This window comes from Oncorhynchus kisutch, linkage group LG11 (assembly GCF_002021735.2).
Source record: "Oncorhynchus kisutch isolate 150728-3 linkage group LG11, Okis_V2, whole genome shotgun sequence".
Lineage (NCBI taxonomy): Eukaryota > Metazoa > Chordata > Actinopteri > Salmoniformes > Salmonidae > Oncorhynchus > Oncorhynchus kisutch.
The window spans coordinates 45,619,844-45,640,363 of record NC_034184.2 but is presented as its reverse complement, the minus strand read 5'-3'; the positions used below and the strand labels follow the sequence as shown (position 1 = coordinate 45,640,363).

Sequence of the window (20,520 nt, the reverse complement as noted above, 5' to 3'; positions counted from 1 at the left end):
CCTCAGTGTGTTTGCTTTAATAAATACTGAAATACATAAACACAGAGAAGAGCCATAGGCATCTTGAAGCGATAAATTACCTTAAGTGATAAAGAAAACAAAGGGGGGTGGGCAACATACACTGAAGTGTGACTCATATCATCAGATCTATCTGCATCTAATCCATTTTGGAGGTAAATAGTCTTTGCAGGATATAAGTACATGGAGACTTGACACTGCTGTTGATGAGGGGTCTAAAGTTTCACTTTAAAACATAAAAGAAAAATATCAACCTCTACAAAAAATGTCCTTTAATTTTGTTGCTGCAGGATTATTTTCCTGCTCTAGCAAACGGGCTAAAATTAAGATCCTACCTGTGTGTGTGCTTAAAACTGTGACTGTGACCTTGAGAATAGGGGACTGCTGGGTGACTTACTAGGGTGACGTCTCCCCACTGCCATAGTTGTCAATATTGACGCCTGCTGTGATTCCACAGATGATGAAGGGCACTCCGCCACTGACTAAATAAAACCTGAAGAAAGAGAGAGAGAGATTATAAAATGTGTGACATATAAAAGTCACTTTACAACACCAATATCCTCTGTTTTCTGGGTTGTACTGCCAGTAATCAATAGCAGGGAGCCAGAGAGAGAGAAAGAGAGAGAGAGTGAGTGAGTGAGAGAAATAGTCAGTGAAAGAGAGAGAAAGAGTCAGTCAGAGAGAGAGAGAGAGAGAGAGATAATCAGTCAGTCAGTCACAGTCAGAGAGAGAGAGAGTCAGTCAGAGATAGAGAGAGATAATCAGTCAGTCAGTCACAGTCAGAGAGAGAGAGAGTCAGTCAGAGATAGAGAGAGATAATCAGTCAGTCAGTCACAGTCAGAGAGAGAGAGATAGTCAGTCAGAGAGGGATAGAGAGCGAGAGAGAGAGAGAGAGAGGTCATGATCAGATGAGCTCCTGCATTTTTCAGCATGTTCTTAAAAAAAGATAGACTTGGATCTTTTGTCAGGAACATATACAGTATGCTATCCTCTACAACATAACTTTCACTCCAAATCAAAACTCAAGCCTACAACCTGATTTTGGACGGAATTACGGATTCACCTGGAAGGCTTAAAACTACCAAAGATTACTATTCCAAAGCTATACAGAAAATGCACTGGAAAACAACAGAAACCTGAAAACACCATCCAACCTGGAACTGAGTGAGTAATGTTTAGTCTGAAGCTATATTTTATTTCCAAAAGCCAAGAAGAAAAATACATTACATCACTTCATAAGGACTGAATGCTAAATTAAGACTGCCAAGCTTGATACAACTTCAATTAGCACTGACGTGTCAAATCCCTTTAGCCCAACAATGGCAGGAGTCGCGCAGTCTGCTCTAACCAAATGGAGGCCTTAGAAGCTGCCTCCCGCTGTCCAGAGGTAATTAAAATACAGTACCATGTGTATGTGAAGAATGATAGGCAAGAACAGATCACAAAATGAAGCTCCTTATGGAAAATCAGGAGACACTTTTTGCTGATTATTATAAAAATGGGAACATCAGCAACCTCATCTTCCACACAAAACATCCCCTTGCATGAAACAGTGATATATTAGCACACTACCCCTCTGTTAAGAGAGGGGGTGTTAATGAGGGGTGGAAACTCAGGATACTAGACAACGAGGACTCTGACTCAGCTAATATACAGTGCCTTGCGAAAGTATTCGGCCCCCTTGAACTTTGCGACCTTTTGCCACATTTCAGGCTTCAAACATAAAGATATAAAACTGTATTTTTTTGTGAAGAATCAACAACAAGTGGGACACAATCATGAAGTGGAATGACATTTATTGGATATTTCAAACTTTTTTAACAAATCAAAAACTGAAAAATTGGGCGTGCAAAATTATTCAGCCCCTTTACTTTCAGTGCAGCAAACTCTCTCCAGAAGTTCAGTGAGGATCTCTGAATGATCCAATGTTGACCTAAATGACTAATGATGATAAATACAATCCACCTGTGTGTAATCAAGTCTCCGTATAAATGCACCTGCACTGTGATAGTCTCAGAGGTCCGTTAAAAGCGCAGAGAGCATCATGAAGAACAAGGAACACAATCTCAATTTTGGATAGATAATTCTTTGTGGTGTTGTTTGTTGAGTGTTTTCCAATTTTCCCAGAAGTGGTTAGAGTCTATGGATTCTTCAATTACATTGAGCTGATTTCTGACGTGCTGTTCCTTCTTTTTCCATAGTGTATTTCTGTATTGTTTTAGTGATTCACCGTAGTGAAGGCATAGACTCAGGTTTTCCGGGTCTCTATGTTTTTGGTTAGACAGGTTTCTCAATTACTTTCTAAGATTTTTGCATTCTTCATCAAACCATTTGTCACTGTTTGTCACGGCTTTCTTCCTGTGAAGGAGAGGCGGACCAAAACGCAGAGTGGTTGAAGTTCATGGTTCTTTAATATGAGACACTTAACATGAACTAACTACAAAACAACAAACGTTAAAACCGTAACAGTCCTAACTGGTGCATAAAATACAAAGACAGGAAACAATCACCCACAAAATACCCAAAGAATATGGCTGCCTAAATATGGTTCCCAATCAGAGACAATGATAAACACCTGCCTCTGATTGAGAACCACTCTAGGCAACCATAGACTTTCCTAGACAACTAAACTGAACACAACCCCATTAATCTAATAAACCCCTAGACAAGACGAAACACAATAAATCACCCATGTCACACCCTGGCCTAACCAAAATAATAACTAAGGCCAGGGCGTGACATTGTTGTTCATTTTCTTCGGTTTTCTATTTGAGATTTTTAGTTTTGATAGGGATTTGTCCAGGAGGTTGTCTAAAAGGGATTGAATTTGTTGTTGTTTAATTGTCTACAATACTACTGCCAAGAGATGAGCTATAGGTGTACCTACCATAGGAATCCCCTCGAAGCCTACCATTGACTATGTACATACCCAGCGTGCGACAGAGCTGCAGGAGTTGTGACCCGTCTTTGTTGGTTATGTTGTCATAGTTGTGCTTTGTGTTCCATAAAGTGTCCAATGTTGTTGGTTGTGTGGTTTGGCCAGTAAGTGTGAGCAGAGCCTGCTGAGCATTTGGTACATGCCATTGGCTTGGGCTAATGTAAGAGTGGGGGCGGGGTCTGGGCGAGTGTCTCGCTGGTCTGTGCTGGGTGTCTATTGATCTGTTGCTTCTGTGTGAAGTGTTGGGGCTGCGTTTGAGAGCGATGTCCTTCAGAGTCTGGGCGAAGGTGGGCACTGCTGCCTTGTATAGGTGGTCATAGAGGCTGTTCAAGTCCAGGGTGGAGTGGTGGGCCAGGAAAACATTTGGTTTTGAGGCACAGTCAATGGAAATACTTGCGTTTATCCGCTGTATGATAGCAGAGTGGAAGTCTTTTCATGGTAGCAGGGTGGAGATAACCACTTGTGCATTGGGGAAAGTAGAATAAGCTTTTTCAATCACTCCCTTCAGTGCTGTGGCCACCCTTTCCTGCTGTGTTCTCAGGTCATTTGTGCCTGTATGTATTATTATGTGGCTATGTGAACTTAGTTGGTCTTCAGACAGAAGGTCTGGGGCGCGCTGGGTGTTTGGACACCAGAGTTTAGACACACTGTGTTTGGGAAAAAAATGTTTTCTTGTATATATTTCCCATTTGAGGCCATAAGGAGTATAATCTGTGTCTTGTGTATGTCCTCAGTGGGTGTGTGGGGGGTTTGTCAGGAGGGCTGACAAGGGGGGTGCTCAGAGGGTGTGAGATCCCCTGGGCTTGGGGTTCTTAATTTGTCTGTTCTGCTGTGATGTCAACGCTATGGTCAGGGTCTGGTATGGACTGTTCTGCTGTTGTGTCGAGACTTTTGTTGGGAGCTGAGGTGGGGCTGGTCGCAGAGAAGCCAGTGGGGGAGGCCACCTCTCTAGTGGGTTGTTCTCTGTCACACGCCATCCCCCTCAACCTCTCGTCCAGCACTGACCCTCTCCTCTAGTGCTCTGTTCTTCTCCTGCTCTTGCTTTTATATTGTTGAAGTTGTCTCACCACAGTCCAGAGTGCAGATATGTCTCTCTCCACCTCCAGCACTCCGGGTCTGGTTAAGGGGGTGTTGTTGTGCTGGACTGTTGTCTGGGTCTGTGCTGACTGGAGTGTAATCACCTGCTGTTCCAGCTCCACCTACCTTACCTCTAGCTGGGTAAATGTATCCTTCATTTCAATGAGGGGGGTAGTACTCTGTGCTGGGAGGTTGACTTTCCGTTTGGGGTTACTCGTCTGTGGGGTTATATAATGAAGAGGTCTGGTCTGACCCGCTCTGGGTGGGGGTATCTTTCTCAAGGGAGAGCTTCTCCTACTGGGCTAACTCTTTGATTAGGTGAAAGTCCAGCTGAAACTGTTTGGGGTTGCCCTGTACCATTACTGTTCCAGACTTAAAGCGATGTACAGTGCCTTGCGAAAGTATTCGGCCCCCTTGAACTTTGCGACCGTTTGCCACATTTCAGGCTTCAAACATAAAGATATAAAACTGTATTTTTGAGCACTACTCCAATCTGTTTGGCTCTATAACAAAGAACGAATAGCAAAAACATATACATGATCAAATTCAAATCTTAGAATCAACTATTAAAGACTACCAGACATCATTGGATTCTCCAATTACATTGAATGAACTACAGAACCAAATAAAAACCCTCCAACCCCAAAAGGCCTGTGGTGTTGATGGTATCCTCAATGAAATGATCAAATATACAGCCAACAAATTCCAATTGGCTATACTAAAAACTCTTTAACATCATCCTCAGCTCTGGCATCTTCCCCAATATTTGGAACCAAGGACTGATCACCCCAACCCACAAAAGTGGAGACAAATTTGACCCAAATAACTACCGTGGGATATGTGTCAACAGCAACCTTGGGAAAATCATCTGCATTATAATTAACAGCAGACTCGTACATTTCCTCAGTGAAAACAATGTACTGAGGAAATGTAAAATTATCTTTTTACCAAATTATCGTACGACAGACTACGTATTCACCCTGCACACCCTAATTGACAAACAAACAAACAAACCAAAACAAAGGCAAAGGCTTCTCATGCTTTGTTGATTTCAAAAAAGCCTTCAACACAATTTGGCATGAGGGTATGCTACAAAAATTGATGGAAAGGGATGTTGGGGGAAAAACCTACGATATTATAAAACAACAAGTGTGGGTTAAAATAGGCAAAAAACACACACATTTCTTCCCAAATGGTCGTGGGGTGAGCCAGGGATGCAGCTTAAGTCCCACCCTCTTCAACATATATATCAACGAATTGGCGAGGGCACTAGAAAAGTCTGCAGCACCCGGCCTTACCCTACCAGAATCTGAAGTCAAATGTCTACTATTTGCTGATGATCAGGTGCTTCTGTCACCAACCAAGGAGAGCCTACAGCAGCACCTAGATCTTCTGCACAGATTCTGCCAGACCTGGGCCCTGACAGTAAATCTCAGTAAGACCAAAATAAAGGTGTTCCAAAAATGGTCCAGTCGCCAGGACCACAAATACAAATTCCATCTAGACACTGTTGCCCTAAAGCACACAAAAAAACTATACATACATTGGTCTAAACATCAGCGCCACAGGTAACTATCACAAAGATGTGAACGATCTGAGAGACAAGGCAAGAAGAACATTCTATGCCATCAAAAGGAACATAAAATTCGACATACCAATTAGGATCTGGCAAAAAAAATACTTGAATCAGTTATAGAACCCATTGCTCTTTATGGTTGTGAGGTCTGGGGTCCGCTCACCAACCATGAATTCACAAAATGGGACAAACACCAAATTGTGACTCTGCATGCAACATTCTGCAAAAATATCCTCTGTGTACAACGTAGAACACCAAATAATGCATGCAGAGCAGAATTGGTCCGATACCTGCTAGTTATCAAAATCCAGAAAAGAGCAGTTAAATTCTACAACCACCGAAAAGGAAGGAATTCCCAAACCTTCCATAACAAAGCCATCACCTACAGAGAGATTGACCTGGAGAAGAGTCCTCTAAGCAAGCTGGTCCTGGGCCTCTGTTCACAAACACAAACACATCCCACAGAGCCCCAGGACAGCAAAACAATTAGACCCAACCAAATCATGAGAAAACAAAAAAAATATTACTTGACACATTGGAAAGAATGAACAAAAAAAAGAGCAAACTAGAATGCTATTTGGCCCTACACAGAGAGTACACAGTGGCAGAATACCTGACCACTGTGACTGACCCAAACTTAAGGAAAGCTTTGACTATGTACAGACTAAGTGAGCATAGCCTTGCTATTGAGAAAGGCCGCCGTAGGCAGACATGGCTCTCAAGAGAAGACAGGCTATTTGCACACTGCCCACAAAATGAGGTGGAAACTGAGCTGCACTTCCTAACCTTCTGCCCAATGTATGACCATATTAGAGACACATATTTCCCTCAGATTACACAGATCCACAAAGAATTCGATATCTCCCATATCTACTGGGTGAAATGCCATAGTGTGCAATCACAGAAGCAAGATGTGTGACTTGTTGCCCCAAGAAAAGTTCAACCAGTGAAGAAAAAACACCATTGTAAATACAACCCATATTTATGCTTATTTAATTTCCCTTTTGTACTTTAACCATTTGTATATTGTTACAACACTATATACACATGATATGACATTTGTCAGTGGCGGAAACATTGGTGTCCCCTCACCCTTTGGCCGCTCAAACACCACCCTTACCGGCTCAGACAGTGCCTCCTGTACCGTGCCTCCTGTACCTCCTCCAGGAATCTCTCCAGCAGCCTAAGAGACGTTATTCCTGTTTGTTGTGCCAGGACATCTGGGGATTTCCACCCCTCCTCTCCCAGCAGTCGCAGGTCACCCAGCCTCAGTAAACCCGCTGCCATCAGTTGCCTTTGCAGGGTGGCTGACTGAACTGATCTCTAATGGATGGCTGGGTTGTGGAAGATAGACTCCTCCCACACCCACAGCCCAGGCTCCATATCCCCTTCTCATGTGGGCCTTAGTAGCTGACAGGCACTCGGCACTGCAGAGTAAAAGTCTGAGAGACCTGCTGCACTCAGCCTCTCCAGATTCATGAGGAACAGCTGCTGGTCCAACCCTAATCTGCCAGCTATCCTCAGCAGAGTGCATGATGGTTCCCTCCAGCCAACATCAGTATGGTATAGCATTCTCTGCACCGCCTTTAGTCGGAAATCAGCCACCCTGCTCTCCAGTTCCACCAGGCCCTGTCCTCCTTTGTGGACGGTCATGTACAAAACTGCTGCCCTCAGCCAGTGATGGCCCAACCAGAAGAAGTTGCAAGTCTGTAAGCATACCGGCAGGGGGGGCTGAGGACATCCTGTTTATGCCAAAGGGAAGATGTCAGCAGGTTGTTGATTATCAGCACCCTCCCTCTATATGACTCCATCCACCTGGCCAGTCTTGATATCACTACCTGTGACAGCCCTTCCCAGTTATTCCTGACCCACCTCTCCAAGCCCAGGTACACCCCCAACATTTTAAGACCTTCACAACCCCACTGCAAACTCACTGGAACCAGAGGAGGTGCCCTATCCCACCATGCCCCCGTTTACCTTAGCTGACAAAGCTCTCTCGTACACCTTCAGACTAGTCTCTAGTGCCTGCATATCCTGACCATCACAGAAACGTCATCTGCCTATGCTGACAATGCTATGCCTGTCAACACACCCATGCCTGTCCAGCACACTCCATTTAGCCCAAAAAAGGCTAAATAGCTAATGTATATAACTGCCCCGATAAAGGGCATCCTTGTCTAATGTCACGTCTCACCCAGACTGGCATACTGAGCCCCCCTTCCACCTTGACCATACATGACACCCCAGCATACAACATCATCACATAGGTCAAAAAACTTTTTCTAAACCCAAGAACAGACATCACATTAAACAGATACTCATGGTCCACTCTATCAAAAGCCAACTCTTGATCTAGTGACTAATCCAAAGTTCACATTAGAACCTCTCGATAAGTCCAACATGTCCCTGATTAAGAACAAGTTGTCCGTGATTGACCGTCTGTCCCGGTACACAATTTGTTTGGTCCTTGTGTACCATAGAGTCCAGAAGGGAATTCAGTCTGTTAGAGAGGACCTTGGCAAATATCTTGTAGTCCACACAGAGCAATGCCACAGACCTTCAGTTCTTAAGTTCACACAAGTCCCCTTTTTTGGCCAGGAGAGTCAGAGCCTGACGGCAGCTCATCTGCAACTCTCCTACCCCGACGCATTCACGCAACACGCAAAAGTCCAGTCCAATTATTCCCCAGAATTTTTTATAAAACTCCACTGGGAGTCCATCGACCCCCGGTGCACGGCCGGGGGACATCTGGGTTACGGCCTCTGCCAGTTCATGAGACAACAGAGGAATGTCAATTTCATCCCTCTGTGACAGAGGGAGCTTAGGGAGTTCTGCAAACAAGACCTGGGCAGACATAGGATCACACAGTTCTGCCCTATACAACTCAGTATAAAACTCCACAGTTCGCTCTTGCATCTCCCCCACCACAGAGGTCACCCGCCCATCAGACAGCTGTAGACAATGCATGCCCTTTGCTTCACCGCTCTGTCTTTCTAAACCAAAGAAGAAGGAGCTGGGAGCATCCATCTGCTTGAGCATGGAGAACCTAGCTCTTACAAATGCTCCCGTTGCTTTAACCTGGAAAAAATAGCCTCAAGATAAACTTTTTTCCCTTGGTCTCATTCAGGAACCTTGTCGGTTCCCTCACCGTATATTTTGACCTTTCTGCTTAACTGGCTGTCAGCTCTGGACCCACTGAAGAGGAGTCTGGAAAAAAAGGCCCTCCTCATCATCTTCTTCCTCAGATTCACTTTCCTCCTTCTCATCTTCATCTCCCTTCCTGACCACCGGCCCTTCCTCTCTGGTCAGGGCCTCCCACCCAGCACCAGGCACAGGTTCCTTGGTGCCTTTGACCACACCAGCCTCTCCCCTCCTGACTTCTTTCTTCTCCCCTTTTACGCTTGACACCCCCCCACCCCTATTTTCCTACACTTCCCCACTATATTCTCCTCATCCACTAGCATAACCTGACTAGGCCCAGCCTCATCTACACCACCATCCATAACCTGACTAGGCCCAGCGTTATCTACACCACCATCCATAACCTGACTAGGCCCAGCCTCATCTACACCCCCATCCATAACCTGCCTAGGCCTAGCCTCATCTACACCACCATCCATAACCTGCCTGCGCCCAGCCTCATCTACACCACCATCCATAACCTGACTAGGCCCAGCCTCAGCTACACCACCATCTCTAGCCTGACTTGGCTCAGCCTCATCTACACCCCCATCACTGGCATGACTAGGCCCAGCCTCTGCTGCCTGCATCTCATTGTCCCCTGCACGTTGACCTCAATTTCCCCCACTGGGGGCGCTTGTACCCTCACCTTGTCTATGGCCTTTATGTGGGCCCGCAAAGCTCTTATGCCCCAAATCCCCACACTCAAAACACTGTAGACTATCTGTGCTAGCAAACTCTACCCATGCCTTACTTTAAAATGCACATTTAGCTGTTGCTCATTGCTATTCAGAAACATGACACTTGCCTACAGAATGAAACAACATGCTTAACGGCAGCTGCCTGAAAACCTGCCGACAGTACACGAAAACCGCGAGAAAACTTACCAAAATGACTCAGCTCTTTCCTGATTTGATCATCCGTAGTAAACAGAGGCAAATTTGCAACTACCACCCTGGTCGAAGGGGTAGAAAGAGGCAAAATTGGCACAAACACACCCCTTACAAATATTCCACTAGCAATTAGCCTACCAACCAAATGTGCTCTTTTCATGAACACAACCACAGCTTTGTTCATTCTGGAAGCGGAATGTATAAATTCAGCTCCTACCTGTTCACCCACTGCGAGCAGAACCTCCTCCACTTTAACTCCATTCTCAGGAACACACCTGAATCCATGCCGTATCGACAGCGTCTCCTCCGTGCTAGGCTAAGAAGCCATCGTGCACACCACACCTTCCAAACCCCAGGAAACTAACTCTGTCCTCTTCCAACCTAACTTTGAAAAAACCTGTGGATACCGCTAAAACAAATAGTGCAATAACCATCCACCATAGAAAATACAAATTGAAAGAAAATACAAAGGACAGAATCAAGAAAATAAGTAAGGACAAAGCCCGCAAACACCAAACACACGAACCTCAAAATAAACTCCCAGCATGCACTGCAAGAGAGAGAGAGAGATAGTCAGTCGAGAGAGAGACTGTCAGTCAGTCAGGCAGTCAGTGAGAGAGAGAGAGAGAGAGAGAGAGAGAGTCAGTCAGAGAGAGAGAGAGATAGTTAGTCAGAGAGAGAGAGATAGTCAGTCAGAGAGAGCAAGAGAGAGTCAGTCGAGAGACAGAGAGAGAGAGTTAGTCAGAGAGAGAGAGTTAGTCAGAGAGAGTGAGAGAGATAGTCAGTCAGAGAGAGATAGTCAGTCAGTAGTCAGTCAGTTAGAAAGAGAGACAAAGAGAGAAAAATAAGAAAAAGAAAGAGACCTGAGGATGTGCTTCTCTCTCTGTGCCGGCTTGGGTTGTAGACTGGAGATGAAGGGACAGAAAACAGAGAGGGAGAGAGAAAAGAGAGAGCATGAGAGAGCATGAGAGAGAGGAAGAAGTACAAATTGACCTCCTACTCTCCTCTCTCCTGTTCTGCACAGTATAAACAACTCTACCACTCCTCAACATGAGAACAGCTCTGAGACACAGTATAACACATGACAAGCAGACAAACAGCTTTATTTGTGCTGGAGCATCCACTTCTCCTCAAATCGGAGATGTCTCTATTACTGTTTGAGATATTTTCCTATCACTGTTTCAGCCCTGGAAAAAACACAAAGCAGGAACATGCAGTCCCCACCCTCTCCCCTTCTGTCTGTCTTGCTATTGCTCTCTCCTCTTTACCCAACCCCGTCTGTCCCCACCTCTCTCCCTCTTCCCTTACACTGCACCCATCCCAAAATTCTATTACGATCGAGATGTTTGGGCAGGCAGGTGGAAGCGGGAGCATTACCGGGACTGTCATTGTCTGAGTGGGAGTGATTCCCTCAGGACACTCCTCCAACAGAAAGTCATTTACACACATGACAAGGAGATAAGCATAAAGACGAGAGGACCAGGGGATGTTAAAGCCTAGTGCTTTATGACCCCTATTTCCCCTCTCTATCTCGACAAATCACCAGTCTACAACCCCAGCCTTCCATGCCAGGCTGACATGCACATAATCACGCATGCACACAGATACACGCACACACGCACGCACACATACATACACAGGAACACATCCCGACTGTAGGTCTTTCTCTCTCATTCCCCCTCTCGCTCCCTCTCTCTCCCCCTCTCGCTCTCTCTGTGTCTCGACTCTTGTTCTCTCTCTTATCGCATTACTCTCCATTAAAGAGTCATTTAAACCCACGACACAAAATGGCAGACAGTGCAGAGGGCGGGCACTTTTGAGTTCAGTTTTGGGGAGCAGCGGCAATCCTCAACTGATATAAATAGACATCCAAAGACCCCGGAGCGAGAAGTGCCTCCTCCTGCTCTCCTCTGTCTATGTACTGGCCTCTGTCTCGCTGTCTAGCTCTGGATATACTACAGGGAGTGGAGCACTCAGGCCAGTCCACATGTTGTGATATTTACCGATGATGGAGGAAACTGGTGCAAAAATAAAGCCGCATTGTGTAATTGGTTGCTGTGCCGCTTACCGTAACTCGTTCTATTTTTGGGTCACTGAATACTGATGCAGACACTGCATACTGACACAGACACAGCACCACTGAAGTTATTACTGTATTGCAACAACAACAAAAGAGAGAATATTGCCCAGTTCCACTGCTATTTTTAATGAAGTGAAGTGAGTGTTCAGTGCGTACCCTATCTCCTGTACTTATTTGCATCTTAAGCATTTAACCAGTGGGGCCAACACATTACACACAGGGGTCAATTGGACAAGGGTCACCATGACAGAATGCCGGATTAGCTGACAGCCCAAATAAATCCGCTGCCATCAGATTCTGTCATCTGGCTTTTTCTGGGCTGAGGAGAAGGGGGGATAGGAGAAGGTTGAAGAAAATGGATTTGTCTCCAGAAGCTAAGTCTCATTGCCTGGGCCCCTCTCATGGCAAACATTAGTCACACACATACTAGAGGTCGACCGATACCGATTATTGGAGGACCAAAAAAAAGCGGATGCCGATTTTTAAAATGTATTTGTAATAATGACAATTACAACAATACTGAATGAATACTTATTTTAACTTAATATGATACCTCAATAAAATCTATTTAGCCTCAAATAAATAATGAAACATGTTCAATTTGGTTAAATAATGCAAAAACAAAGTGTTGGAGAAGAAAGTAAAAGTGCAATATGTGACATGTAAGAAAGCTAATGTTTAAGTTCCTTGCTCAGAACATGAGAACATATGAAAGCTGGTGGATCCTTTTAACATCCATATTCCCAGGTAAGAAGTTTTAGGTTGTAGTTATTATAGAATTTATAGGACTATTTCTCTCTATACTATTTGTATTTCATATACCTTTGACTATTGGATGTTCTTATAGGCACTTTAGTATTGCCAGCGTAACAGTATAGCTTCCATCCCTCTCCTCGCCACTTCCTGGGCTCGAACCAGGAACACATCGACAACAGCCACCCTCTAAGCAGCGTTACCCATGCAGAGCAAGGGGAACAACTAATTCAAGTCTCAGAGCGAGTGACGTTTGAAACGCTATTAGCGCGCACCCCGCTAACTAGCTAGCCATTTCACATCGGTTACACCAGCCTAATCTCGGGAGTTGATAGGCTTGAAGTCATAAACTGTGCAATGCTTGAAGCATTGCAAAGTGCTGTTGGCAAAACGCACAAAAGTGCTGTTTGAATGAATGCTTATGAGCCTGCTGGTGCCTACCATTGCTCAGTCAGACTGCTCTATCAAATCATAGACTTAATTATAACATAATAACACACAGAAATATGAGCATTAGGTCATTAATATGGTCGAATACGGAAACGATCATCTCGAAAACAAAACGTTTATTCTTTCAGTGAAATACGGAACCGTTACGTATTTTATCTAATGGGTGGCATCAATTAGTCTAAATATTCCTGTTACATTGCACAACCTTCAATGTTATGTCATAATTACGTAAAATTCTGGCAAACTAGTTCGCAATGAGCCAGGCGGCCCAAACTGTTGCATACACCCTAACTCTGCTTGCAATGAACGCAAGAGAAGTGACACAATTTCACCTGGTTAATATTGCCTCCTAACCTGGATTTCTTTTAGTTAAATATGCAGGTTTAAAAATATATACTTCTGTGTATTGATTTTAAGAAAGGCATTGATGTTTATGGTTAGGTCCACGTTGGAGCAACGACAGTCCTTTTTCGCAATTGCAAACAGCATCGATTATATGCAACACAGGACACGCTAGATAATCTAGTAATATCATCAACCATGTGTAGTTAAAACTAGTGATTATGATTGATTGATTGTTTTTTATAAGATAAGTTTAATGCTAGCTAGCAACTTACCTTGGCTTCTTACTGCATTCGCGTAACAGGCAGGCTCCTCGTGAGGCAGGTGGTTAGAGCGTTGGACTAGTTAACCGTAAGGTTGCAAGATTGAATCCCTGAGCTGACAAGGTAAAAATCTGTCACTCTACCCCTGAACAAGGCAGTTAACCCACCGTTCCTAGGCCGTCATTGAAAATGAGAATGTGTTCTTAACTGACTTGCCTCGTTAAATAAAGTTGTAAAAAAATATATATATATTTTTTTTTAAATCGGCAAAATCGGCGTCCAAAAATATCGATTTCCGATTGTTATGAAAACTTGAAATGGGCTCTAATTAATCGGCCATTCCGATTAATTGGTCGACCTCTAACACATACACCTCCAGAAAATTCCAGAAATCCCCCTCCCTGTGCTGCGCAGGTGGTCGAGGAGTGTGAAGAGAGGCTGAGGGTCTTTGTCCTCAATGACTTTCACTGGCATCCAGCTGCAGATGGTTCATGTAGGAATGTGCACCGAATACCTCATGTTGACATTACAGGCTACCTGGAATTCACATATTGTACCATACAATACTTGAAAAGGAGGGTGTAATCAACTTTTTATTCAAGATTCTCCATGAAGCTTCTTCAAATGAAAGAATGATGCAAGAGGAAGGTTCCCAGAACCAAACTGATACCATAACCCGAAGAACATCCAGAGAACGTAATGTGCCAGCTGGGAAGTTACTTCAGCACTTTCTATTTACTCTTTGTCTCCGTTTATTTCTTTACCGTTGTGACTTCAAATGTTCGACAGTTCTCCTTGAGTAAAGTGTCAAAGCCTGTGGGCAACATATCTTTAACGATACAATGACATTGCCATCTTCAAGATTCTATGGTGGACCTGGTGCTGGTGTGCTATCTGTCCGTCTGTCTCCCATCACCACACGCCAACCTATCTTAGTCCAACAGGCTTTCCTGTCGAATTTGCTCAAATTGAGTTACACAGTAGAGTTGTGATCGGCAAAGCGCACACACAGCACTTTCCTCCTGCGAGCAAGGAGTTTCTCACTGTCCCAAAGCTGATGCCAAGCATAATGAGTAATGTTGCGTTCACTTGCTATCGGAGTTTTCGGGAAGCTCTGAGAAAATGTTACAAGTAACTGCCAAAATAAAGGACACACCAACATTAAAAAAAGGTGTCTTAATAGGGTGTTGGGCCACCACGAGCCAGAAAAGCTTCAATGCGCCTTGGCATAGATTCTACAAGTGTCTGTAATTCTATTGGAGGGATGTGCCATCATTCTTCCATGAGAAATTCCATCTGAGCATTTTAATACATGACCGTAAACATGATGGGATGTTAATTGCTTAATAAACTCAGAAACCACACCTGTGTGAAAGTACAGTACCTGCTTTCAATATACTGTGTGTACCTCATTTACTCAAGTGTTATCTTTACTTTGGAAGTTACCTGTAGCTAACTTTATTATTAGCAATTTTAGCAAGCTCATCAAGCTAGCTAAAATCGGATTGGTTGAATTGTTCAAACTTTAAAATCACTTGTGCGAAAAAAAAAGGTGTGTGTGTGTGTAGGTAAGTAAAGAAATAAAACAACAGTAAAAATACATTTGAAAATAAGAGTAGCAAGGCTGTATACAGACACCGGTTAGTCAGTCTGATTGAGGTAGTATGTACATGTAGGTATAGTTGAAGTGACTATGCATATATGATGAACAGAGAGTAGCAGTAGCGTAAAAGGAGGGCTTGGCAGGAGGTGGGACACAATGCAGATAGCCCAGTTAGCCAATGTGCGGGAGCACTGGTTGGTTGGGCCAATTGAGGTAGTATGTACATGGATGTATGGTTAAAGTGACTAAGCATATAAGATAAACAGAGAATAGGAGCAAAAAAAAACACAATTGGTTAGGAGACCGTAAAAGAGGGTTTGGGGTGGGGCAACACAATGCAAATAGTCCGGGTAACCATTGGTTACCTGTTCAGAAGTCTTATGGCTTGGGGGTAAAAACTGTTGAGAAGCCTTTTTGTCCTGGACTTGGCACTCCGGTACTGCTTGCCATGCGGTAGTAGAGAGAACAGTCTATGACTGGGGTGGCTGGGGTCTTTGACAATTTTTAGGGCCTTCCTCTGACACCTGGTGTAGAGTTCCTGGATGGCAGGCGGCTTTGCCCCAGTGATGTATTGGGCTGTATGCACTACCCTCTGAAGTGCCTTGCGGTCAGAGGTAACAGCCCCATTGATGGGAATGGGGACGTGCTCGGTGCTCCTTTTCCTGTAGTCCACAATCATCTCCTTAGTCTTGGTTACGTTGAGGGATAGGTTGTTATTCTGGCACCACCCGGCCAGGTATCTGACCTCCTCACTATAGGCAGTCCCGTCGTTGTCGGTGATCAGGCACTGTTGTGTCATCTGCAAACTTAATGATGGTGTTGGGCTCGTGCCTGGCCATGCAGTCGTGGGTGTACACGGAGTACAGGAGGGGACTGAGCAGGCACCCCTGGGAGCTCCAGTGTTGAGGATCAGTGAGGCAGATGTGTTGCTACCTACCCTCACCACCTGGGGGCGACCCTTCAGGAAGTCCAGGATCCAGTTGCAGAGGGAGGTGTTTAGTCCCCGGTTCCTTAGCTTAGTGATGAGCTTTGAGGATACTATGGTGTTGAACGCTGAGCTGTAGTCAATGAATAGCATTCTCACATAGGTGTTCCTTTTGTCCAGGTGGGAAAGGGCAGTGTGGAGTGCAATAGAGATTGCATCATCTGTGGATCTGTTGGGGCGGTATGCAAATTGGAGTGGGTCTAGGGTTTCTGGGATAATGGTGTTGATGTGAGCCATTACCAGCTTTTCAAAGCACTTCGTGGCTACAGACATGAGTGCTATGGGTCTGTAGTCATTTAGGCAGGTTGCCTTTGTGTTCTTGAGCACAGGGACTATGGTGGTCAGCTTGAAGCATGTTGGTATTACAGACTCAATCAGGGACATGTTGAAAATGTCAGTGAAGACACCTGCCAGTTGGTCAGCACATGCCCGGAGCACACGTCCTGGTAATCCGTCTGGCCCCGCAGCCTTGTGTATGTTGACCTGTTTAAACGTTTTACTCACCTTGGCTACGGAGAGCGTGATCACACAGTCGTCTTGAACAGCTGATGCTCTCATGCATGCCTCAGTGTTGCTTGCCTCGAAACGAGCATAGAAGTGATTTAGCTTGTCTGGTAGGCTCGTGTTACTGGGCAGCTCGCGGCTGTGCTGGTTCGTCGCAGGTCATAGCAGGATTTCTTGTAAGCTTCCGGGTTAGAGTCCCGCACCCTGAAAGCGGCAGCTCTACCCTTTAGCTCAGTACGAATGTTGCCTGTATTCCATGGCTTCTGGTTGGGGTATGTACGTACAGTCACTGTGGGGAAGACGTCCTCAATGCACTTATTGTTAAAGCCAGTGACTGATGTGGTGTATTCCTTAATGTCATCGGAAGAATCCCGGAACATGTTCCAATCTGTGATAGCAAAACAGTCCTGTAGTTTAGCATCTGCTTCATCTGACCATTTTTTTATAGACCGAGTCACTGGTGGTTCCTGCTTTAATTTTTGCTTGTAAGCAGGAATCAGGAGGATAGAGTTGTGGTCGGATTTACCAAATGGAAGGCGAGGGAGAGCTTTGTACGCGTCTCTGTGTGTGGAGTACAGGTGATCTAGAATTGTTTTCCCTCTGGTTGCACATTTAACATGTTGATAGAGATTTGGTAGAACTGATTTAAGTTTCCTTGCATTAAAGTCTCCGACCACTAGGAGCGCCGCCTCTGGTTGAATGGTTTCCTGTTTGCTTATTTCCTTATACAGCTGACTGAGTGCGGTCTTAGTGCCCGCATCTGATTGTGGTGATAAATAAACAGCCACAAAAAGTATAGCTAAGAACTCTCTAGGCTAGTGTGGTAGTGTGGCTTGCAATTTATCACAATATACTCTACTTCAGGCGAGCAAAATCTAAAGACTTCCTTAGATTTTGTGCACCAGCTGTTGTTTACAAATATGCACAGACTACCCCCCCCCCCCCCCATCTTACAGGAGTGTGCTGTTCTATCTAGCCAGTGCAGCGTGTATCCCGCTAGGTGAATATCCATGTCGTCATTCAGTCACGATTCTGTGAAACATAGGATATGACAGTTTTTGATGTCCCGTTGGTAGAAAATTCGTGATCGTACCTCGTCTAGTTTATTGTCCAATGATTGCACGTTGGCGAGTAATATTGACGGTAACGGCAGCTTTCCCAGTTGCCTTCCCGGACGAGGAATCCAGCTCTACTTCCTCTGCGTCGCTTCCTTTTGAGAATAATTGGGATGTCTGCCCCGTGGGGTGTTTGGAGATTATCGTGTGAGTCCTGCTTGCTGCTGTTGTTGTTGTTGTTGAAAAAATCTTTGTCTAATCCGAGGTGACTGATCGCTGTCCTAATATGTAGAAGCTCTTTTCTGCCGTTAGATATGGTTTTAGAAACATTATGTACAAAATAATTTACAAATATCGTGAAAAAACCCCACAATTGGTTAGGAGACCGTAAAACTAGTGGTGTGGGGGCTGTGCTTTGGCAAAGTGGGTGGGGTTATATCCTTCCTGTTTGGCCCTGTCCGGGGGTGTCCTCGGATGGGGCCACAGTGTCTCCTGACCCCTCCTGTCTCAGCCTCCAGTATTTATGCTGCAGTAGTTTATGTGTCGGGGGGCTGGGGTCAGTTTGTTATATCTGGAGTACTTCTCCTGTCCTATTCGGTGTCCTGTGTGAATCTAAGTGTGCGTTCTCTAATTCTCTCCTTCTCTCTTTCTTTCTCTCTCTTGGAGGACCTGAGCCCTAGGACCATGCCCTAGGACTACCTGACATGATGACTCCTTGCTGTCCCCAGTCCACCTGGCCATGCTGCTGTTCCAGTTTCAACTGACCTGAGCCCTAGGACCATGCCCCAGGACTACCTGACATGATGACTCCTTGCTGTCCCCAGTCCACCTGGCCATGCTGCTGCTCCAGTTTCAACTTCCACCTGACTGTGCTGCTGCTCCAGTTTCAACTGTTCTGCCTTATTATTATTCGACCATGCTGGTCATTTATGAACATTTGAACATCTTGGCCATGTTCTGTTATAATCTCCACCCGGCACAGCCAGAAGAGGACTGGCCACCCCACATAGCCTGGTTCCTCTCTAGGTTTCTTCCTAGGTATTGGCCTTTCTAGGGAGTTTTTCCTAGCCACCGTGCTTCTACACCTGCATTGCTTGCTGTTTGGGGTTTTAGGCTGGGTTTCTGTACAGCACTTTGAGATATCAGCTGATGTACGAAGGGCTATATAAATACATTTGATTTGATTTGATTTGAAAACGGCGGCCATCTCCTCCGGCGCCATTTTTCTTAAAGCCAAGATCAAACGTTAAACAGATTGAGATTGGTGATAAGGTCACAGCTCTGAAAGCTGACGTACAATGCAGGCTCAGCAGGCTCACAGGCGATTGAGGCAATTGTGTCGAGCCTTGGGTGGGCACCATGGTAACAGGTAATAGTTTAGATCTGCTCTCTCTCTCTCCTTTCGCCGGATCAACACTACTTCCTCTCTCTCGCCGCTATTGCTCTTCCCTCTCTCACTCTCTCCCAGCAAAGCAGTCTCAGCCAGAGGACTCAGCCAACACACAAACCAAACCCATTTATCATCATCGAAACCAAACAACTTCCTCTGTCTACCTCAATAGGTACTTGGACTCAAAATCAGAAGAAGAAGAAAACGGAGGGTGATAGTATGAGTACCTCTATAGTTTACTCTGACCCATCAGTCACCTACTACTTGGCACAGACTCTCAGACTTGTTCCCTGTATTTGAGTTTTGAATATAATTAATTTGGTCACATGTGTAACATGTCAGTTTGCAAACCATCCTCGCACCGTCACCGTAATTTGTTATCCTGCCAACGAACCGACACGTCCTGTGAGATACATTTTCCACAGTGGCTTCCCCTCCATTTCCTACGGTTATATTGATGACAAGATGCTGAACAGTGGTTGTGAAAGTGATAATGACCGTGAGATGATAATGCATATGATGATGTTAATAAACACATGTTCCCTGGACAAATGTCAGTATCTTCTCCCTCCCTACCTCCACGCTTAGTGATAGTTGCTAAGCAGCAGACAGCTCGCTGAATGGCATCTCTACCACACTAACAGGAGTCTCTAAATTGAACAGGCCCCATTTCTGAAATGGGTTTGATTAAAAAGAATATCCTCGGCTCCCAGCAATCTAGGGTATTAATCAGTCATTTCCAAATGGTGTGTCATATTATTCAAACTAAAAGTTCTTCCCTAAAGCAGAGAGTGACTCAAGTTCAACATTTTACTTGCTGATATTAGTAAGTGTAAGAGAAGCACTAGCTAATGAAGAGCCAAACTGTTTACATTCGGTGCAGTGACAGTAATACTACAATAAAGTGCATGAAGTGAACAAAGTCGAAAAGCGGGAAACTAGCTGCAGACGCCTCTTCAGATAAATGAACCAGTAACTCTCCAAGTGAAACCCATGGTAATCGTGCTATTAGAAGAAAATTCAAAAACACACACACACAACTAAGGTTTATACAGAATCTACCGAGCATGTCTTGCTTATAATATCCTTCATTTCAAGTAACCTTCAGGTTCCTTGGTGTCCACATCACTGAGGACACCAGTACCATCGGGAAGTAGGCACAGCAGTTCCTCTTCTCCATCAGGAGGCTGAAACGATTTAGCATGGCCCCTCAGATCCTGAGGAACTTTTACAGCTGCTCCATCGAAAGCATGTTGTTTCACCTTCTGGTATCTATTTATCCTGCTACTGGTCACTATTACTCCTGTTTACATGTATATATTACCACTCATATATTACCATAAGTATTTACATATTCCTGCTACTGGTCACTATTACTCCTGTTTACATGTATATATTACCACTCATATATTA

At 44.7% G+C, this 20,520-nt stretch overlaps 1 protein-coding gene across 1 annotated transcript in view; it reads right to left on the bottom strand.

Annotated features, from left to right (window-relative positions):
• The window catches only part of adgra1b (adhesion G protein-coupled receptor A1b), a 248,648-nt gene that overhangs the window by 3,752 nt on the left and 224,376 nt on the right, over positions 1 to 20,520 (bottom strand). The window contains exon 18 of the mRNA XM_020495023.2: positions 416 to 511. Coding sequence (XP_020350612.2) covers positions 416 to 511 — 96 coding nt within the window. The remainder of the gene's footprint in view (positions 1 to 415; positions 512 to 20,520) is intronic.